At 50.2% G+C, this 23074-nt stretch overlaps 1 protein-coding gene across 1 annotated transcript; it reads right to left on the bottom strand.

Moving 5' to 3' along the window:
- Nucleotides 1-399: 399 nt before the first annotated feature.
- GLB1L3 (galactosidase beta 1 like 3) lies at nt 400-20676 on the bottom strand. The gene is made up of 20 exons (XM_059675963.1): nt 20543-20676; nt 19865-20017; nt 19417-19629; nt 18142-18210; nt 17464-17559; nt 15590-15698; nt 14101-14193; nt 12736-12817; nt 11942-12006; nt 10434-10518; nt 7790-7927; nt 7474-7554; nt 6440-6546; nt 5261-5401; nt 4632-4703; nt 4053-4131; nt 3269-3356; nt 2619-2730; nt 891-1007; nt 400-748 (listed from the first exon to the last, which is right to left on the bottom strand). The coding sequence occupies exons 1-20, from the start codon at nt 20563-20565 to the stop codon at nt 683-685; spliced, it is 1989 nt and encodes a 662-aa protein (XP_059531946.1). The 5' UTR covers nt 20566-20676; the 3' UTR covers nt 400-682.
- Between the last annotated feature and the right edge of the window lie 2398 nt (nt 20677-23074).

Genomic DNA, 23074 nt, shown 5'->3' with positions numbered 1-23074 from the left:
AGCAAGAGCTGAGACTATATACCCAGAGAGCTGAGGAGCAATAAGACAGAGTGCTCAGGGCCAGGCTTCGCTTTCAGTCAGGACCAAACAACCAAATGTCTATTCCTCCTCTGATTGGAGGTGATGCACCAGGTCACCTTGGAAACACGCAGGCTGCCGGGAAATGCCAGGAGACATTGTGCACTCTCCCCTGCATTCCCCCTCCTACAACGCACGCACACGCACACACACACCACATACCAGTACACACATACACACCAGGACTTTGCCCGCCAGAAATACTCTGGCATGAAGAGAGCAGTAATTCTTACTCTTTCTTAGGTCAGAGACCCTTCACTTCCTCCCAACTGAGTATGAAGAAGCAGAGAGATACATCCAGCTTGTGTTTATTTTATTCACATCTGCCCAAAGGCACATTTAATTAGAGAATAACCTGCTAAGGACTAAGCTTTAACTACGTAAATCTAGTCACTGAAGATTTGAAGGCTTTTTTAAGGCCTAAAAATAGGCATCATATGACTATTCTAGAATATATATAACAATTTCTCTATTGAATATTATTTCCAACATTTGCTATTGCAGACAACAGTGTGTTTGGTATTCTAGACATAAATCTTCCTCCTGAAAACCTGCTGGTAGACGAACTCCAACAATCCACCAAAAACAATGTCACAACACAGTCTTACAGCTTCGGTTTATCTGTCGTTTGGATGGACGAACCACTCTTGCTTCTTTCAAACACAATGATCTGGGAAGAACAGAAAGGCTCACAGTGAGGAGTGGTGAGCCTGTTCAATTCAGGATGAGAAAGATGCTGTGATCTGCATCCTGGGGATGAAGGCAGATCTGAAAATGTGTGAGACGTAAAGGCAGGGGTTGGGGTGACTCACCTCATTGTCTTCCGGATGCAGCCAGGCCGCAGGAAGGTAAAGTGTTTGCTGTGGCCCAATATTCCAGTATCGCCCAAGGTTACGGCCATTGATGAACACAAATCCGTAACTCCAGTCCTGGGAGGGAGGGAGGCTTGAGACAGGGGCACAGATTCACACGGGCAACGTACAATCTACGGCGCTTGGGGAGTGAGAACAAGACTGAGATGCTTCGTGGCCCTGACAGTGAGTTCACAATGGGATATGTTCTAGAACAAGCATGTCAAACTCGTGGCCCGAATATTTTTGTGGCCCAGCCAATATAACGGTATGTAAGAAACATTTTAATAAAAATTTCATAACTTAATTTTTACAATATCCTGTTATACATAATTATTAATAATGAACTACAACGTTCACTAATGACTGATTATTATAACCGTGTTGCATTCATTTCCCTTACGTGCCTTATTTGGCCCAGGCACACCATTTCTCTCCACTAATACTAGCAGCGAAATGGCCACGTCATTAGCCTTGTACTAACTTGTTTGCGCAACAGGAAATATTTTGCTTTTGGAGAACAAGAAAAATAGGTTTATTTGCATTACACTTATTAATTTGTGCAGTTATTCAGTGTTTGGTAAGTTAATGTTCAAGAAAAAGTATTAATTTTTATTAAAATTTCCATTATTTTATGTTGACGATGACTCATTTATCTCAGCCCTTTGTATTCTGCATGTCTCTATTGAAATAAACCTACGTTTCTATGAAGCTTTTGCTTTTTTGCGGCCCACATACCCTTAAACCTTGTTTATTTGGCCCGGGTTAGCCTTTGAGTTTGACATGCTTGTTCTAGACGTTCTACCCTGCTGTACCTGGTCTAAGGATGACAGAGGAAAGCATGAACAACCTTTCGATGCTAATGTGACTCTTGTTCCTGCCCTCTGATATATAATGCTACAGATTCTTTTAAAAGCAGGCCTTCCAGAAATAAGTCCTAGTTTAACAGAGATGGACGCTTCTGCTGACAACAGCTATAAACGTGACACCATTTTTTAATCTGTTTGCAATGCAATGAATAATTACAGGACCAAAATCTGGGAGAAGAAAACTGAGAAACAAGAAGACATGGGAACAGTTTTTCCACCAGAGACAGGAAGAAGTGCTGGGAAGCTGAGCAGAACTTCCATAGCCTCACAAGCTTAGAAGAACCGAAAGTGGATACCGGGGAACCTTATTAAATAATAGACAGTTTACATTCAATATTATTCTGTATTAGTTTCATGGGTACTGCATAGTGGTTAGGCAATCATATATTTGATAAAGTTTCCCCCCACCCCGATATTTTAAGTACCCACCTGGCCCCACACATAGTTATTACAATATTACCGGATGCATTCCCTAGGCTATAATTCACATCTCTGTGACAGTTCTGTAACTACCAATTTCTACTTCTTAACCCCTTCACCTTTTCCGCCCAGTTCCCCAACCTCCCTCTCCATGGGCAATAGTTGGAACAACGATGATAAATTAGAAAGATGATAAATTAGAAATTAGATGCTGGATGACTGGGTTGGAGGTGAGGAAGGAAGGGAAGTATTCTTGCCTGGAACACTATGACTTTGCTTCAAGACTCTTTAAGAAAGAATAGATGTAACAGAAGAAAAACAAACAAAAAATAAATAAATAAAATTTTAAAAAGAAAGACTAGGCGTTTGAGAGAGCAGAGAGAAGAGGGCGCTCACTCACCAGCAGCCTCAGGAAGGTGTCCCTGGGAGAAGGGCCAGCTTGCAGCGTGCCCAGGTAGAAGGCAGGGCCCACAGAGCTATTGGAGACAGGCCTCCAGGCGGCAGAGCGGAGCCTGGAAAAGGGGCCACGCCTTGAGGGAGAGGAAAGCCCTTTCCTGATTCTAGCCCCAATATGGACCCGGGTTTCCCACGCAGGGACTAGGGCTCTGTTTCTATGGGACATGCAGACGTGAAGCATTAAAATGAGAAACGGGAGACTTGTTCTAGGACTCCAGTCCTGACTCTAAAGACTATCATCCGCCAAAGCCGGTTTGGCTCAGTGGATAGAGTGTCAGCCTGCGGACTGAAAGGTCCCAGGTTCGATTCCGGTCAAGGGCATGTACCTGGGTTGCGGGCACATCCCCAGTGGGCGATGTGCAGGAGGCAGCTGATCGATGTTTCTCTCTCATCGATGTTTCTGACTCTCTATCTCTCTCCCTTCCTCTCTGTAAAAAATCAATAAAATATATATATATATAAAAAAAAGACTATCATCCCGAGTAAATCACTTCCGTTCTCGGAATCCCAGGCTCTTTGTCTGCAAAGTGAAGAGTTTGAAATCTCTGAGTGCCCTGACGCCGCCAAGTCTCCCAGGAATAAGTGGGAACATACCTGTCAAAGAAGCTCGTTTTCATTTCCAGAGAATAGATAGTGAACCCCTCCAGGGGGGTGCTATTGATGGTCACGGGTCCGGTTACTCCTGCAGGGGGAGGGAGGAAAGACCACGGCTAGCCACTGATGCTCTCTCTCGGTGTCTGGGACAAAGAAATGCAGGCAGCAGACATCTTGTGCCAGGCTTCAGCCAGGAGAGCAAACACTTGTCTGACTCGCTGCGACGGAAGGTTTCTCCTATGTTTTCATACACAAGGCCGACCGAGGAAGTCCCCCACTTAATATCAGAGTTTTTGCCCAGCCGGCATGGCTCAGCGGTTGAGCATCAACCTATAAACCAGGAGGTCACAGTTCGATTCCAGGTCAGGGCACATGCCCTGGTTGCAGGATCGTTCCCCAGTAGGGGGACGTGCGTAGGGCGCAACCAATCCATGATTCTCTCTCATCATTGATGTTTCTATCTCTCTCTCCCTCTCTCTCCCTCTCTGAAATCAATAAAAACATATTTTTTATAAAATCAGAGCTTTTCCTGAAATTCCCCAGATGGGTCTGGATCCTGTTATAGGACAATCCAGCACCCAACCAAGCCACCCACTCCCTGCCCTGGAAACGAAGGAGGCAGGACAACAGAGAGGGGAGGAGTCCTCAACTTCTGTCCTGGATCCTAAGTCTCCTCCCGCCTACGTGGCTCATTCTTCCCTCCCAGCTCCAACTCAGCCCTCGACTGAGGGTCTGAGTGACCACGAAGAGAACGGACAGCCTGTGTCTCAGGCCTAGAGCCCACCTTTCCTCTGGTCTTGAATTTTCCATGAATAGTTGACTCGTCCTTGGTTCTCCACCAGGATCCTCAGGAGCTGGCATCCCTGTTGGGGACAGACCAGCTCACGGAACCCACACAGTCACACAGGGGGTTACTCTAGAACCCCCTTTCCTCTGAGTCCCACATGGAAAGGCAAGCAAGTGGGAGACAGGACGCCCCCAGCCTGGCCGTCCTCCCTCTCTCTAAGGACCTGTGTGCTCCCATCCCACGCCCAGCCTCTCCTCTCTCCCGCGGGTCTGCCTTAGGGAGGCCAGAGAGACGCAGTTGTGCTTTGATAGAGACCAGACCCGCGGCTGATGGTTGGCTCAGGGCTTAAAGGGGAAATTCCATTCACACCGAAGCTTGAATTCTGCAGCTCCGGGTGTATCCGGGCCTGGGAGAGGCGGTTATGCTCAGAGCTCTAGACAAACACTTCCTGCTGGGGCCCCAAGTGACCAGCGATGCCAAAGGGCTGAGGTAGAGACGAGGCAGTCATCTCAGAACCAGGGAGCGGTTGCATTTGAGTCAGAGGTCCAGCAGTATCGAGACTCCTGCATCACCTACCTTGACTTTAGGGATGTGCAAGTTCTGATTACCACCATCCAGGGTCCCTATATGTGTCTCGTTCAAAAACACCTGCAAAACAAGAGCTGGGGTCAGACCGGCAGGCCTACCTGAGGGGAGGGCCGAGAGAGGTTCTGGCTGAGGGAGGAGGTCATTGTAAAGAAGGCACCAGCCTCGGTGCTCACACTTGGCTGGGAGCTGGCAGCGAGGCCCCAGTGGACTTGGTTGTGATAAAGCAGAAAGCCAGTCTCTTTGGTGTGAGCTTATGTTCTCAGTGCCTCACACATAGTAGGTGCTTTAAATGACTCCCAAACAGCCCTAGCCGGTGTGGCTCAGTGGATAAAGCGTCAACTTGTAGACTGAAGGGTCCCCAGGTTCCATTCCGGTCAAGGGCACTTAGCCGGTTGCGGGGCTTGATCCCCAGTAGGGAGTTTGCAGGAGGCAGCCGATCAATGGTTCTCTCTCATCACTGATGTTTCTCTCTCTCTCAAATCAGTAAAAATATTTTTAAATAAAAATAAATAAATTACTACCACACAGTACACTGACCAGCGATTAACCACCCTTCCCAGTAGCAGAGTTGGGCTACATGTCCTGCTTACCGCCACAGACAGCCTGCTGGCCCCTACCTGTGCCGTGTCTCGAACGTTCGCACGGAGCCAGCCTCCGGCGCAGATGGGTGTCTCATAAAGCACGAACCCGTAGGACTGACCGTTCCCAGCGTTGATGGGGAGACTCTCCATGTTGATGGGTGCGCTGGATATGACGGGCTGAGAGAGAGCCGTGGTGGAAACACGAACCGCGTGCTGAGAACTCAGGATCCTTCCCCCTGAGACCCTTGTCTTTTTTGTTCTGCCTCCTAATGATCCCCAAAGTCCTTTGGATGAGAAACGCTAAAACATCTATGTGCTGATGCTTTCTATCTCCACTGAGCAGGAGACTCGGGGCGGGGGCGGGGGCATGGGACAGGGAGCAATGGCTGTCACCATCAACTGATGAACAGAGCAGATAAGTTGTGTACTACCATCACTGAAGTCGAGGAAAGAATTATTCACTAAATAAGCATGTATTTAGCCTCTACAATGTGTCAGGCACTTCTTTTTATCTAAAACGGTGCTAAGAAGAGGTGAAATCAATCTGAATTCAAGACTTGACATGTTTCAAACAGTTTCCAAACTTTCCTTTAAAATAAGGCAGGTTGTCTACTTTTAAAGGGAGAGCAGGGACCTGTTGAACTTCCGAGGTTTAGCCTAGTGCCGTTGTCGGCAAACTACGGCTCGTGAGCCACATGCGGCTCTTTGGCACCTTGAGTGTGGCTCTTCCTAAGCCTTAGGAGTACCCTAATTAAGTTAATAACAATGTACCTACCTATATAGTTTAAGTTTAAAAAATTTGGCTCTCAAAAGAAATTTCAATCGTACTGTTAATATTTGGCTCTGTTGACTAATGAGTTTGCCGACCACTGGCCTAGTGGATGGCGAAAATGAATCAGAAACTCAGTTTCCCATTCCCAGCTCAGCAGCCTTTCCCACAGGGACCACGTGGGCCCACAAGGGCATTCACCAAACGGGTTCATCGGAGCTGGGAAATAGGACCCTCTCATGCCCAGCCTCTCCCCACCCCACTCATTCTTCCAGTCCCAGCAGCCCCTTCACAGTCCACCAGGAAGGAGCGTGTGGTCTGACCCCATAGTTCTAAACTGGGGCAGCGTGCAGAGAATTCGTTTTCACACTGTCCAGGGAAAAGCCTTAAAAGAATCTCTCTGTGTGGCCAAAGGCCTTCTCCCCCTAATGCCCGGCAGTACTCACCTCGTTTAAGTGCTGCAGGGCATCCCACAGCGGCAAGTACAGGGATGGTCTCACAGAAGGGTACACAGCCTTCGGAATGAGCTCAGGTAAGGGGGGCAGGGGAGATGCTGCAATGAAAGTGGGCCATGGGCAAGACGTGCCGGGACCAGCTACTGCCCTCTCCCAGCCTCCCCATCCCTATACGTAAACTCTCATATCCCAACCAGTAAAGGGGTCCTCTCCTGGCGCATGGCTACGCTTCTCCAAGAGTGAGGAACAACTGTCAAGAACGAGGTTGCAACCCTAGCCATTTGGTTCAGTGCACAGAGCACTGGCCTGCGGACTGAAGGATCCCGGGTTCGATTCCGGTCAAGGGCATGTACCTCGGTTGCAGGCTCCTCTCATGCAGGAGGCAACCCATCCATGTGTTTCGCTCACATCAATAGTTCTCTCTGTCTTCCCCTCTCTCTTCCAGTCTCTCTAAAAAATCAATGGAAAAATATCCTTGGGGGAGGGATTTGAAAAAGAAAGAAAGAAAGAATGAGGTTGCAGCCATTCTGTATGCATGGAGAGCTGACAGATACAGACCCAGAAGGGGTAGTGTTGGCCGTGTAGACGGAAGGCCCTTAGGGGGCAAGACCTCTGCCTTATACCTTTCGGCAAAGCCAGTGGTTACCTACTTTCTAGCACATAGTAGATGGTTAGTTAACTTTCCTTAGAGAAATAAAATTACATAGAATGATTTTTGCTATTGTCTATAGGGGTATTATGTTATACATTATATTAAGAGCTTTACAAACAGTAATTTTCACAATCATTACAGAAGACGAGTATCATTGTGTTCACGTTTCAGGGAAGAAACCGATGTTTAAAGGGCTTAAAAACACTCATGCAAGACCACACAGCTTTTACGTGGGAAGACCAGGATTCGAACTTGTGACCTTTGCTCTGAAGCCCTTCATGAAGCTTGTGCCCACAGGGGAAATCCTTCCCTGTCCTCGTCCTTCCAATACATGAGGAGGGCCAGCCCTCGAGTAAAAATGGTGGCTGGGTACCTAAGACGGATCCAAGGAGTTTCCGAAGCTTGAAGTATTTTTCGGTGTAATCCCCAGCTTCTGTCAGCACAGCATCATAGTCTGCAAGACAGCAGGGCACTGTCACTGGCCAGGCAACCCTGCCAGGCAGACCCCGTTTCTGGGCAGCCCCATCTACTGCAATAATAGCCTCTTGTGGGCATTATGAATATCACAGAAGAAAGATAAATAGATCAGAAAATCATCAATTCTCAGCATGGATTATAGGTCAAGAATTCATGGATGCCAGAATGTTTTTGGAGCCCCCTGGAGGGGGACCAAACGGGTGATCACTTGCCATAGCTGGTGACGACACTGCTGTGTCCCCCAAAATCCGTGGCCCCATTTATGAAACCGAAGTTGGTTCCCCCGTGGAACATATACGTGTTGAAGGAGATCTCAGCATTGATAAATTCAGACACAGTTTTTACAACATCTGTGGAGGAGAAATATAAGCAAGTAGAGAAAATTAAAACCACGAATCTGAAAAGATAGATGCACCTCCTATGTTCATTGCAGCATTTTTACCACAGCCAAGATACGGAACCTAAGAATGTTCATCTGTAGACAACAGAAGAAAGAACAGGTAGTACGTATATACCTGGAATATTACTCAGCCGTGAAAAAGAATGAAATCTTACCATTTGCAACAACACGGATGGACCTGGAGGGTATTATGCTCAGTGAAATCAGTCAGACAGAGAAAGACAAATACATATGATTTCACTTACATGTAGAATCTAAAGAGGAAAATACATGGACAAACAAAACAGAAGCAGACTCACAGAGCACAGACTGACGGCTGTCAGATGGGAAGGGGGGTGGGGGACTGGGTGAAAAGCTGAAGGGATTAAGGGGTATAAATGGGTAGTTACAAAGAAGTCCGGGGGGGGGGGGCGGTAAAGTACAGCCTAGGGCAGTGATGGCGAACCTTGTGAGCTCGGCGTGTCAGCATTTTGAAAAACCCTAACTTAGCTCTGGTGCCGTGTCACATATAGACATTTTTGATATCTGCAACCACAGTAAAACAAAGACATATTTTTGATATTTATTTTATATATTTAAATGCCATTTAACAAAGAAAAATCAACCAAAAAAATGAGTTCGCGTGTCACCTCTGACACGTGTGTCATAGGTTCGCCATCACTGGCCTAGGGAATATAGTCAATGATGCTGGAATAACTACTGGTATGCATGGTGCCCGGTGGGTACTAGACTTACCAGGGGGAATCATGTTATAAATCATATAAATGTCTAACCACTGTGCTGTACACCTGAAACTAATATACAATAATATCGCCTGTCAAAAAACAAACATTTAATATCGTTAATAAAAAAAATGGAGAGAAGACAGACATCGCTGATGAAATCTTATCATTCTCAATCCCATCCCACTATTAACTTATTTTGTTCTTCAACCTTTGCTAATATTCTAACCAGAAAATAGGTGGGATTGGCCAGAACTACTCTAGCAACCATGTCATATTTCCTCAAGCCTTTTTTAAAAGTTATTTTTTGCAGAGTATGGACATAATTGGACTCCTAACTATATATATTAGATAATAGCCTAAGAACCATTATGCCACTTATATATCTAACTAGAGGCCCGATGCACGAAATTTGTGCAAGGGGCACTCGGCCCTCGCAGCCCCACCTTCATCCAGAAGGTTGTCCGGAAGGACGTCTGATTTAATTAGCATATTATGCTTTTATTATTATAGATGTTGGTTGGCTCTTCACAGTTGGTATGACTTTGAATGGCCCGTTTTTCCTCTCAGGGCCTCTTCTTCCTTATTTGTTCAATGAAGGGCCTTATTTCCATGCACCACATCATAGGACTGGTGAGAGAATTAATCGCTGAGAGAATATATGTATAAGAAACAAGTCATAATGCCTGACATATAAGTGATCAGAAACATGTGGGGGCAGGGCTAGGGTTCTATTTTTCAAGCCAACGCAGACTTTTCTCAGTTGCCTCTGAAGGAGAGAGTTGGTCCTCTCTCCTCCAGGTACCAGCGAGCTTGTTTTCATAATAGTGATAGCAAAATGCCTTTAGTAGCAAAATACGTGTATTAACCTCGTCGGTGAGGCGCCTGACTAAGTGGTGTATGTGGATTGATGAATTTATCCTCACAGCAGCCCCACGAGGTAAGTCACACGCTAATCCCCCCTTTGGGATGAGGACACACTCGGAAGGGAAGGAAGGCTGCTTGGTCACGGGGCTCCAGCTGAGAGAGGGACTGAATCCCGGCCCTTGGTTCCAGGATCTACCCTCTCAACCATCACTGCCGGCTTCTGATAATGACTACCACGCATGTGCCAACTCCTCAGCAATGGCCTTGTGTAATCCCCAGAGATGATTCAGAATGTTGGCGAGTGGCCCTAGCTGGCTTGGCTCAGTGGCTAGAGCGTCGGTCTACGATTCCATTCAGAGGCACACGCCCAGGTTGCAGGCTCGATCCCCAGTAGGGGGCATGCAGGAGGCCGCTGATCAATGCTTCTCTTTCATCATTGATGTTTCTCTCTCTTCCTCTCTGAGATCAATAAAAATACATTTTTAAAAAATGAATGTTGGCAAATGCAGCCCCTTCTTCAGAGGTGTCATACCCTCAGAGGCCCTCCGTCACCCCCTTGACACCCCTCTGCGGGTCTGTCCCTGTCTTTCCTGTCACTGAATCTTCTTTGTCTGCTTCAAGCACTTGTCAGAGAGTGAGTGTTTTACTTCTTGCGTATCTGTCAGCTCCACTAGAACACAAGCTCCCTGGGGTAGGACAGGTAATTTTCATTCACCAGGGCACCGCCAGGCCTAGCCACATCCCCATCCAGACCATGTGTTGAATGGACAGTTGTGGTTGAATGAGCTGATGGACTAGCAGCAAAGTGTGTGAATGACCCATGACCCGGGGCACCTCTACTTGGTCCAAACACTGAGAAACACTTACCGTCCGCATCTTTAACCATGTGTTTACCTCCCCACGTGTCGAACCAGCCGACCCAGTATTCCATAATCATAATGGGCTTATCTCTCTAGAAACAAACCAAATGACACACGCAGTCAGACAAAAAGAAAAAAAGTCGGAAACACTGAATACAACGGATGAGAGTTGGAGGAACTTGGGCTTCTCACTTTTTTCCACGTCAGCCCGTTACACCTCTTGCTTCTCCGTTTCCCTAGACATCACGATCACCTTCTATCATTCCTACCTTGTCATTCGCGAAGCTGGTGTGGAAAGAATCAGCTTTGGAATCACAAAGACCTGACTGCAAGTCCTCACGTGGAAACTGAAGCTCAAGGGTCACGTGCTGGTAAGGTCAGAGACACAACCCAAGCCCAGGGCTGAGCCAAACTAGCAGCCACGGAATTATATTGTCGATTAAGGACATCGTTCGGAGGAATCCAAGATGGCGCGTAAGAGGGAGTTCCACTCACTCCCTCCCTGGACCACAGGATCACAACTAAATCAACCTGGAGAACCATCTGAAGACTAGCCGAATAGAAGTCTTATAACTAAGAGATGCAGAAGAAACCATGTTGAGACTGGTAGGAGGGGCAGAGGTGCAAAACAGGGCTGGCCTTGCACCCAGGTGTGGTGACTGAGATTCTGGAGGGACATCTCAGCAGCAGAGGTTCCCCCTGAGGAGCGAGGGGTCTCAACCCCATGCTGAGCTCCCCAGCCTGGAGCCCAGTACGGGAAGAGGAGCCCATATAACATGGGCTGTGAAAATCAGCAGGGATTCCGTCTGCCCAGATGAGATGGGCGTCTGCTAGAAACCCAGGGCGTCTGCTAGAAACCCAGGTGCTCTCTTAAAGGACCCGCACACAAAATCTCATTCATGGGCACACACCCTGGGCTTCAGCAGAGGGACAGCAGCTCTGAGGGGACCTGAGTCACCAAGGGAGAGACTGGGCTGTGTGGCTTTCGGGAGAGGGCTGGAGGGACAGCCGCCAATGTTCCTGTGCTGAGTCCCTCTTCCAACACTGCATTCCTCTCCACAGAGCATTAGCCTGGTGAGCTACGCTAGTCCCACCCTGCCAAACTCCCATAAGGCTCTGGGATCTGCTGCCCGCAGCCAGCCTAGGCCTGCAGAGCAGTCTCCTCTGTCAGCAATGCACATGGCTCATTTCTGAGCTCTGTTCTCTTGGAGAAAAGAGAGCATCCTCTCCTTCTGATTGACCTCACATAACCCCTGCCCCTTCCTCTGGTCATCTCCATTAGGTGCTCCACGAACAGAGGGGAAGAGGCAGAATTTCCTCCTTATTCCCCCTGACAAAACAGATAAACTCCCCAAAACGCTTTGAAATCTAGGTGAGGCCTCAGGGGGAAAGCTGTATAGTATTTGTCAAGCCTCCTATCCTCATTGAACACCAGCTGTACAGGTTGGGGCTGGGTGCGGGGGTGGTTATGGCAGGTGAAGGGGCTACGACTTTTCCTCTCTAAGACATCCTTACCTGCACTTTCTCAAGGTGCTCGAAAGTACTCTTCTGAAATGAGTTTATATTGATGGTGGCCAGCACTGTAAAAACAAGGGAGAGATGCTGCATGAGGCCCTGGGGCAAGTGCTGCCAGGGGAGGGACAGAGGCCCATGCCTTGCACACAGAAGGAAGTGTGCTGAGTAGTGAGGTAATGAGATACTACTTGTATCCCGTGTTGCAACGTGCAAAGGGCTATCACTGGGCATTTGCAAGGACAATGTTACGGAAGAAGGGCAATTAAAATTAACCATATTTTGTGCAGAGAAATGGAACAGGCCAAGTCACACCAATTGATTAGACCTAGGAATTAGACCTGGGGGTAAGTGGATGTGGGCAAAGGGGGAAAATGGGGGCAGAAAGAGACGAGACTTTGCCTGGGGTGATGGGCGCACGCCGCAGCGTGCAGATGATGTTTTGTTGAGTTGTATACCTGAAACCTGTATGGTTTTGCAAACCAACGTCACCCCAATAAATTTAAGTAAAAAAATAAATAAGTAAATAAAGGTGGAAAGGTGAGCTGTGGACAGAAGAGCTCCCTGGCAGCTGTTGCTGAAGGAAAGTAGGATCGAGGGAAATGATGGCGTTGCTATGGGAACTCTTCGCTTTGACCTTGGGTTCTCATAGCAATACCACCTTGCCAGGGTCCACCTCAATGTGCATGGCAAAGAGAGGCCTCCAAGCTATTCTTGGTTCTTTCTGATGCTTGTTCAAAACTCAAACCAGCTGGTGAAGAGCTTCCGTGCTCCCTGAAAAACGCCTAAGTGCGCACCTCCTTTAATGCTGCCTTGGAGCACTTCTTTCTCCGCGTCAGAGGTCAAGAGCAGCTCCACAATCCCTCTGTTCAGCAGGGCCTGTTGAGAAAACTGGACAGAGTGAACCCCCTCCCCTTTCACCCGTGGGAAGAAGGAAATTAGCCAATAAATACACTGGGCCAACAGGGACAGTGTGTGAGCCGGAGAAGAAGGTCTGGGTTGAGAGTCCAACCATCCACAGCTCGCTCTCTCGCTCTCTCGCTCTCTCTCTCTCTCTCTCTCTCTCAAGCTGGTGTTTCTCCCAGGGACGCAAAAGCCGCTGAGTCTGGGCTCTGACCCCCATCACAGCCTCCAGGGGAAGTGCAGAGGGAGGACCTGAACTTGAGAGAAAGAAGACTCTGGAAACTGGGCTTGAAGGGGAGAGGCGGGTGCTATGGGGCCTGGGGAAGATCAGAGAGAAACTTCACAGACGTGGGTCCTACCTGGACACTCTGAGGAAGCAAGGAAGCCCACCATGGCTTTGGGGACGCGGGGACCTCATTAACAACTCATATTTGCTAAGGGCCTCAGAAGCAGGCGGGTGACCAGAGGGCCAGAGGACCTTATGTGTGCCTTGCATGGGCACCGAGCCACAGCTGGGACCGGGAGCGGAGCTGAGTAGCAACTTTTTGTAATCAAGGAAAAATAATACTCGCTGAATGAGATTGATTTGAGGGGTCTGATGTGACGCCCCTGCGAAACGTTAGGGAGGGGATTTCTCACAGCCCTCGAAGCTGCAGAAGCTGTGGAGCCCAGCCCTGCCTCCTCCCTCTCTCCTCACCTGATCGCTCTGCCCTGCACAGCTGGCAACTGCCCGCCTGCCAGGCCACGCCACCCTGAGGTTCCCATGGGGACAGAGCTCACCCTGCCTCAGGCTTAGCAACCCGGGGGAGGGATCCCATTGACAAGGGATCCAATGAGGCTCCTGAATGTGGACGTCAGGGACAGGTAGGAGCTGACCCTTCCACAAGGACAGGGGCAGGATGGCAGTTATGCCCTGGCCTGAGGCATCCCCCCAGGAAGAGAGACTGTTGGTGCTACAGGTCAGAGAGCTGCCAGGTGACAGTCATTATCATCCTCAAGTTCACGAAGCATTATTTCCTTACTGCTCGCCAACCCCCAGCTTTCATGAAACTTGTGGGTCGTGGAGATCTTTTAACATCATATTTTATCTCAGAATAAAGTCATTCAAGTGCATCTTAACCGCCCTGACCATCCTGTAGAGTCAGAGAAACGGAACTCGGTCCCTGCATAACCCACAGAGCCTGCCAGAGCCCGCAGCAGACTCAGGGGCAGACGAGGAAGGAAGCATGAACACACGGAGACCAACCAGGGTTTCTCACCTTGTGAAGATGCCGCATGTACGCTCTATCCTTAGCAAACGCACCATACTCATTCTCCACCTGCATGGCGATGATGGGGCCTCCCTGGCGGTACTGAGGGGGCAGAGAAAGGGGAAGTGGGGTCTCAGGGGGCTGGGAACCCTGAGCCAGCTGGTGTGGGCACTTTGCTCCTAGTTGTTTCCTGACCTGGAGGCACGCTCTCTCCTCTCTCGTCTGATGGGCAGTCACCTGCAGGTCCTTCGGCACAAGGAGTCCCAGTGCCGTAGTCCAGTGGTCGGCAAACTCATTAGTCAACAGAGCCAAGTATCAACAGTACAACGATTGAAATTTCTTTTGAGAGCCAAATTTTTTAAACTTAAACTATATAGGTAGGTACATTGTTATTAACTTAATTAGGGTACTCCTAAGGCTTAGGAAAAGCCACACGCAAGGGGCCAAAGAGCCACATGTGGTTCGAGAGCCGCAGTTTGCCGACCACGGCCCTAGTCTTTGTAACCACACCCACTGTGTTTCTGCTCCTTCTCATACTAATTGGCTACTTCAGTAGGAGAGCTCATACCCACAAACTCACCTGCTAACACACCCACCCCATCCACTCACCCTTCCTCTCTAAAATCAATAAAAAAAATATATATATATATATATTTATATATATATATATGAATGGCAGGTTTAAATATATATATTCAAGTAACAAAAGGAAAATGTCCAGTGAGAATTGTAAATTTTCATATAAGAAAGTATACAGTGGATAGAGTGTTGACCTGCAGACTGAAGGGTCCGGGGTTTGATTCCAGTCAAGGGCACATGCCCGGGTTGTGGGCTCCATCCCCAGTAGGGGGTGTGCAGGAGGCACCCAATCAATGATTCTCTCTCATCATTGATGTTTCTATCTCTCTCTCTCTCTCCCCCTCTCCTTTCCTCTCTGAAATCAATAAAAATATATATTTTTTAAAAAGAATACATACGCATGTGTAAGTGTGTGCATAGATAATTTGCCTCCATGTGTGTAGGAAATCTATGGAAAGACACACAAAACTCTGGTGAAATTGGTTGTCTGTCTCCGGAAAAGGTAACAACCGCTTTGGGAAAGGTGACGAGGGGAGACTTGTATTTACCATAATCTCCTTTGTACTCCTTGAGCCTTTTCGCCATGTGTGTGTAGTGACTGTTGAAAACAGCCAAGATCACTCAGGAGTAGAAATAAGCAGTAGAAAGGGCAGTGAGCCTAGAGAACATCAAGTACATTCAAAGCCGCCATCATACACCCACTCTCTGTTCTCTGTCAGTCCTGGCCGGGGTGATGTGTGTGCTCCCAGAAGCCCTGGGGCGAAGGCTGAACTTAAGGTGAGGGTCTAGAGTTCAAGACGGAAGGCAAGGGTGTCAGCTTCAGCTCTCAGAGCCGGGGCCCGGCCTGCTCTATGGATATGTAGAACCAGCTGTTTCCCTGAAGCAAATGTAAGAAGGAAGGAAAGGACAGCGATTTTACCTGGAGAGGAACCACTCTGGCCATCAGATGATCAAAATATCGATCCACCGCTTGGACAAAGCCCTTGTCGGTTGTCCTCAGTCTCAGCTCCGGGTCCTGCAATAACCAGCTGGGGGTGAAAGGAGACAAGCTCAGTGCTTGAGACGGGAAGGCAGGAGACGGGAGGGGGCAGGCCGGGCCCGGCAGGTCCGCCAGCTCCTTCCGGAGCTCCCTACAGCCCAGCTTTACGTCTTCTGCTCTCTTGCAGCCCTCAAGGGACCTGGAAGATGCTCTCTGGACCGTCCTACTGGGCTGTCCGACCGACAAGTGTCGGGGTGACAGTTCCCAGCTTAGGAGGGGCGGCAGCTCAGTCACGGCCTGCACACCCACATCCTAGTGAGGGGCTCTTTAACCTTTCATTGACTGCTCGCCTCCATTCCTTTTCAGTTCATTCAAAACCTTTGTCTGGCCCTAGCTGGTTTGGCTCAGTGGTTAGGGTGTTGGCCCATGGACTGAAGGGTCGAGGGTTCCATTCCGGTCATGTGCACATATCTCAGTTGCAGGCTTGATCCCCGGCCCTGGTCAGGGTATGTGCAGGAGGCAACCAATCCATGTGTCTCTCTCATATCCATGTTTCTCTCACATCCATGCTTCTCTCTCTGTCTCTAGCCCTCTTTTCCACTCTCTCTAAAAAGCAATGGAAAAAATATCCTCAGGTGAGGGTTAACCAAAAAAAAAACCACACAGCTTTTTCTTGAGCCCTGGCCGGTGGCTCAGTTGGTTGGAGCATCACCCTGCACACCAAAAGGTTGTGGGTTCGATCCCCGGGTGGGGCACCTACAGTCGGGGCACCTACAGTCAGGGCACTGGGGCACATATGAGGGCACGTATGATGTTTCTTTCACATCGATGTTTCTTTCTCTCCGTCTCTCTCTCTCCTCTCTCTCTCTCTCTCTCTCTCTCTCTCTCTCTCTCTCTCTCTCTCTCCCTTCCTTTCTCTTTCTCTCTGTCTCTTTCTTCCCCTTCCTCTCTCTTTCTCTAAAAATCAATAAAAACATACTTTCAGGTGAGGATTAAAAAACAGTAAAAATAAAACACCTTTTCCTGGAGCCCAGTGTATGTACCTTAGGCACAGGGTTCCATCTCTTCTGAGACCTGAGCCTCCAAGCGGCGAGAACGCCTCCCCAGTACCCAGTCACCTGTGCGGGGCGGGGCCTGCAGCTGAGCGGCCCAGGGCATCCCTGCTTTGCTAAAATATCCCTTCCTTCACGGCCAGGCCTCTGCTGCTCCTGAGCCGGATGGGAGAACACGCTCATCCCGGAGGAGACAGAGCCTCCACTGAGCACCGGGAGGAAAGTGCCCACCGGGAGCCGAGCCGTGGGCTGCACACACCTGGCAGCTGTGGAGTGAACAGGAGCAGCGAGCGCCTGGGTTCTCAGGCTGCACTTAGCTGCCTGCACTAAAGGCCGGCAGCACAGAGGAGAGAAGGCAAAGGAAAATGAGGGGGAGTAGAGGGGAGCTGAGCTTAGTGGAGAACATGGTCTTCCATTAACAAAATAAGGGAAAAGCCGGGGGGTATGGGGGCCTCAGAGCAAGTCCAGAGGTTGTCAGAACCCCCTTCCGCTCTGGAAAGCTTCCCACCCCGGACAGAGACTGGAGACGGAACAGGAAGAAAGAGATTTGGCCTCCCGATGCTGCCTGTCCCGCCCAGGCGCCCACAGCACGAGGACCAGCTCTCAGGCCCCGCATCTGTGACGGGACAAGGATTACAGCGGCGCCCATAACTCACGGGGCCACTGCAGGCCTTCCCCGAGAACATGGGCTCCGGGCTGTCAGATTCCAGCTCTACTTTTAGTAAAACAACCATCACAGCCCTCCCCCCACAGCCCGCTCACCTGGGTAGGCCGCCGAGGTCAATCTCGCTGCAGATGTAGGGGCCTGGACGCAGGATCACCCACAGCCCGACCTCCGCGGCCATCCACACAAAGGCCCTGGGAAGGTCAAAGGCGGCCACTCTGAGGGCATCCGAGCCGGGGGGTGGGCACGAGCCAGCACACGCCACAGGCGGCAGAGCTGCCCGGATCCTCTGCTGGCCTGCCCTCCTCTCAACCAGAGACAGGGAGAGTGAAGGGAAGGCCGAGCCCCCATCCCTGCAGCTGGCTTCTCACCAGCTCCCAGCCCAGGACCATCTGCACAGCCCGCCGGGTCGTGAGGGGGAGGTGTCAGACAGGGGACGGGGTCCTCACATGAACCTGACCCCGACCACTTTGCTGCCTCCAGGGGCAACCCCCTCCCAGCAGGGGAGAGGGACCCCACTGCAGAGCAGGGCTGACAGGGGACCAGGCTCCTCTGGGCTGCAGTGAGGAGGGTGGGCTCAGGGGAGGCCTGGACACCTGGGAGCAGCAGGTCCCAGCTGGAGAGCGCCTGGCCCCGGTGCAGAGCTGGCACAGGGCCGAGAACAGCTTCCAAGCAGAGCTGAGAGGCCACGATGGTCCCTCACCAACCCCCGTCAGCCCCTCCCTGCCCCCAGGCCCAGGCCCAGACCCGGTCACAGGAGCAGCAGCAGCACGTACTCCAGATCCAGGTTCCCGGAGAAGTCAAATGTGCCTCTCTGTGGCTCGTGGAGGTTCCAGGGGACGTAGCTGTGGTAGCAGAGAGGGAAGTAAATAAGTGTCTTATTTCTTTCCTATCGAGTCCTAGGTCAGCCCCAAACCCATGCCAAAACCTAGGGTACTATGTTGGAGCAAGTTGAAGTTTCCCATGGCAGTTACACCTGTATGACATAAACAATGATTATTTTCAATGGTTCCTTTCTCTGCCACCCAGTCGTGCTCTAAGCTGTCAATAATCCTGACTCTAGATTCCTGGGATGGATGCACTAATTATCCCACTCACCACCCATGATTTGTAATACCCATTCAAAATGTGAAGAGAAGGGAAAAACACAAATGTCTACATATGCCCAATAAGGTATTGCTGGGAATTAATCAAAACAAGAATAGAGAACTCAGCAGCCAACCGATGGAGCATCGACATCCTCAACAAACACATGCACCGTTTATAAAATACAGCTGGAGCAGGTGCCCGCCCCGAGCAGGCCGACCCTCCAGGCCTCAGCCTCTTTCCCACGGAACGGAATCCAACTGTCCATCTCCCAGGGCACTCAGGAGGAGGAAGCGATTTTGCGAAATTGCTTAGGAAATGCCCAGCCACCAGTAAACCCTAAGTACATGTTACCGTTGGTCACCAGACCATAATCGTGTTCAATGGCGCGCTAAATGTGTGCTGTTACATTTACAGTTCATCCTGTCGAGTTTCTACTTAAATTCTTCTGCAGCACTCAGCTGGCCTTACCTGTCTTGTTGCCACCATCACTGAAGTACACATATGTGCCCTCGTTGGGAGGGGCATTTTTCATAGAAATAAGATAAAGGTGTTATCCCATGGAATCATCGGCACAAGCCAAGGAGGGACTGCTACTCTGCCTTAGCAGAGGAGACAGCAGGGCCTGCGCTGGGATGGCCGGAGGCGGGGCTGGGACTGAGCCCAGGTCTGTCCGATCACTAAGCCGCAGGACTCACTCCTTTTACTCCCTTCACCTTCACTTCAGTGGCCCCAGTGTTTCCTTAGATGCTCATACTCTCCTTCCTCCACATGCGCATGTCCGTGTGCACACATGACAACTGTGGTAGGAAGTCTGAGAGGTAGGGGCCTCATCATAAAAGGCTCCTGCTGCACAGGGCTCATCGGAAGGTCGCTCGGCCGGGCTCCGACCCAGCTCAGAGCCAGAGACAGACACCCTATCCCCGTGGGCAGCGAGGACCCAGAGGGGGGGCGGGCGGACTCACGTGGTGACAGTGTTGAAGCCGCAGGCCTGCAGCTTCAGGAGGCGGTCCTGCCAGGACCCCCTGGGCACCCGGAAGTAGTGGATGGAGCCCCCGAAGATGAGGAACTTGTGCCCCTCCAGTGTGAAGTGCGGGTTACTCTCAGGCGTGCTTTGCGTCTCGAGTCCCACCGTGCGGTCCTTCAGCTCCAGAGGGGTCAGATGGGACCAATTAAACCTGGAGAGAGAGAGAGAGGGAGAGAGAGAGAGAGAGAGAGAGAGAGAGAGAGAGAGAGAGAGAGAGAGAGAGAGAGAGATGAAGAGAGAGGAGAGACGGCCGAAGCCCAGCGGAAGACGCCCTTGCTAGCAGGACACACTAGCTCTGTCCACACTTCTGATACTCTTTTCTCCAGAAAAAGAGAGTCCCCGCCCCCCCTCCTCCCAGTACCCCTCCCCCCACTTCCCCCACAGACCTGCTCTGGTGCGGCTGCGGCCCAGCTTCCCCCAGCCCAGCTTCCCCGACAGGAAGGTTCTCTTTCTCTTTATTTTTTGCCCGAGGAGCAAAGCCTGATGAGATCAGTGGCAGGAAAAAGACACTCATGATTCTTTTCCATGAGAGACGTGGGCTGGAAAGAGGAGAAATAACAGTGAGGGGACGGCAGTGGCCTCATCCCATTCTATGGCCCAGAACGCTGCCCTCCAGGCAGGCGAGCGGCCAGGGCACTGGCTGGGCACACACAGGGCTCCCGGCCAGCCCAGGTCCCTTCCCCCCTTCCCACACCCCCCTTTCCCCCTGCAACCCCTCCTCCCACCCTCCGCTCAGTCAGGATGGAAAGCTGGGGGGAGACCTTTAGTCCTAGGAGCCCCCTCGGGAGCCAGACAGGGCTGGGCACTGGGCAGGGTCTGGGGAGGGCTCAGGGCTCAGTGACCGGTGGCGGCCCCTCGGGCACCAGGCTCAAGAAGGACAGGGTGTCCTGCCACTTGGCAGGGGACCAACGCTCCTTGGCGCGGGCATCACTAAGGTGCCGGTGGAAGAAAGCTGGAGGGGAAGAGCTTGTAAGGGGGGGCTGATGCGTCTCAGGCAGATCTGAGGGTCCAGGAGGGCGGCCAGACCAAAGGGGCCCTTGCCCCAGGTAGGCACGACGAGTCACCTGAGGTGCCTCCGGGAACTCATAGCCGGAGGCCAGGGCGCCGAGGTCCCGCTCTGCTCGTGCCACCTCCCCGCAGGGGGACCGGGCTCAGGTGCGCTGACGCTGGGAACTTCGAGGCCCCGTAGGGAGTCCGGGGAGTCCAGGGGCTGCTGGGCAGGGAGGGCTGAGCAACAGGCTGGGCTCTGGGCAGCGAGGACAGCGCTCTGTGCCCACGGGGCGTGGGGCCGCCTGCGAGCAGGGAAGTGAGTGGGAGGGTCCCTCCTTAAACTGGGTGTCACCAACCAACTGATTGAGACGGAAACACAGACCCGAGTGGGAGGGAAGGAGAACAACTTGGGCCACACCATGTACCGGAGAGCAGGGGAGTTCCGTTCAGCAACTTGATAGCAAGGGCCCTGATTTTGCTTTGACATAAATCAAAAGGTGAAATGCGATGCGTGCCACCAAACGCATACTAGTATGTCAACATTATTTTATCCGTTTCAATTACATGTTCTTTTGCCTTTTGTAGTTGGAAGTAGCAAGCCTCAAGGCAACTGATTATTTTAACTAAAGCTGTTACACGAAAAATGTGAGTAGGAGATGCTTATGAAAAAAAAAAGTACAGAGAAGTAGACATTAGTTGCTCTGATAAGATAATGTTCAAAAAAGTAGCCCCCCCCCCCAAAAAAAAGTAGCCCAAAGTGAGGTTGGACGGGAAATTCACCGAGGCGTGCATTATCCGCCAGGTGGCCCTTTATTTACAATGGGAGATGCCTGTGGCCTCCGGGGCAGAAGTCTAGCTCTGACTCCGTGAATTTTATCATATGCGCATTGATGGACGGGGAACTCGATTCTTCAGCCCCAGAGAGGATGATCTGCCTGCGTAGACAGAACCTATGCATGATCAAGGACAGTCTGTCCCTCCTGCTGAATCTTGTACAGAACAAACTCTCTGACCTCAGTTCTGTGGGTAGAAAATACAATCCATTGAAGTCATTCGCAAACTTGAACAGCAACCTTCAAGGTTTCAAACTTCATACAGCAGAGGTTGGGTTGAAGTCAGAAAGTATCATTTCAGTCGTTCCAGAAACTAGCATTTTGCTGTGTCTTAAAATGGCTTTGGAGAAAGAGTGAGATTGTAATCTGGTCAAGTCGGTTGTTCAAAACAGATGGGCTTCTGTCTTCGTCCCAGCATGTTCCATTCCTTGCTACTCATGATGTGGAAACGTTAAGCGCAGCCACCCAAATGTGTCTGTCCTGTGCAACTCTGCTGCGTGAAGGAGACTCAGAGTATGTCTGGCTGTAAGGGGGGTGGTAGGGCAGAGAAAGGTAAATACACCAAAATTCTTTAGTCTCCACGTTAAGTTATATTTAGTTAAATTAACTTTCCTTAGCCAGGTATGTCAGTTTAGGAGCAGTTCCACTGTAGTGCTTGCATTGGTTTAGAATATAAGATTTTAAGCTCCTTCAACACTGTACTAAAACATTCCAATAAAATCATGCCATCCACCACTTCCTTTCACACAAAAAAAGTACTCAATTCCCATAAATCTATTCCCTGTAGGACAGAGTGTCTAGTTCACTATTGGATCCTTGTACCTGAAAACCTGCCTGGCATATAGCAAGCCCTCAGCAAGGGCCTGTGCACCATGTGAGTGGTTTCGGCAGCCGCAGGAGAGAGTAGAGTCCTTCTTACACAAAAGAATGACAGCCTGGCCCTAACTGGTTTGGCTCAGTGGATAGAGCATCGGTCTGTGGACTGAAGGGTTCCAGGTTCAATTCTGGTCAAGGGCATGCACCTTGGTTGCAGGCACATCTTCAGTAGGAGATGAGCAGAAGGCAGCTGATCGATGTTTCTCTCTCATCGATGTTTCTACATCTCTATCCCTCTCACTTCCTTTCTGTAAAAAAAATCAATAAAATATATATTTTTTAAAAAAGAATGACAGCCTGAGATGGGAAGCACAGGGCTCGGGCTGGGGGAAGGCTCTGGAGTCTTGGGAAATGAGTTTGGGCGACAGGAAACAGAGGAGACAGAACTGGCTGTTCTTTGAGATAAAAAGCTTAAAAGTCATTGGTCTAGCCCTAGCGGGTTTGGCTCAGTGGATAGAGTGTTGGCCTGTGGACGGAAGGGTCCCGGGTTCAATTTCAGTCAAGGGCATGTACCTCGATTGCAGGCTCCTCCCCAGCCTGGTCAGGGCTCCTGCAGGAGGCAACCAATTGATGTGTTTCTCTCACATCTATATTTCTCTGTCTTTCCCCCTCTCCTCCATGCTCTCGAAAATGGAAAAATATCCTCAGGTGAGGATTTAAAAAAAAGTCGTTGATCTTTGTGAGACTACTGTTATCGGATGAAGTGGGGGCTCTTTGCCCCAGTGGCTGCTGGGAGTGGAATCTTTAGATATCTTGAGAATAAGAATTGTTTGAGACTCGCATGGGAGAATGGATGTCTGCTTTATTTGTCTCAACTTGAAATTCTCACGATTGACTGTATTTTGAGGGCAGGTCATTTTTTAATCCATTTTGTCCTCAAAGACCGCGAGGAAGGAT

The sequence above is a fragment of the Myotis daubentonii genome, chromosome 19, assembly GCF_963259705.1.
Source record: "Myotis daubentonii chromosome 19, mMyoDau2.1, whole genome shotgun sequence".
NCBI lineage: Eukaryota > Metazoa > Chordata > Mammalia > Chiroptera > Vespertilionidae > Myotis > Myotis daubentonii.
The sequence above is the reverse complement of the archived record's forward strand: the minus strand, read 5'-3'. Positions and strand labels throughout refer to the sequence as shown.

Excerpts from the sequence above, each read along its gene's own strand:
- GLB1L3 (XM_059675963.1), bottom strand. The coding sequence starts at position 20,565 with ATGAGTTCCCGGAGGCACCTCAG. Across the intron at positions 15,699-17,463 it reads GACCTCGGCGGCCTACCCAG|CTGGTTATTGCAGGACCCGG; the intron begins GTGAGCGGGCTG and ends TTTCACCCCCAG. Across the intron at positions 4,132-4,631 it reads TGCACATCCCTAAAGTCAAG|GGATGCCAGCTCCTGAGGAT; the intron begins GTAGGTGATGCA and ends TGTCCCCAACAG.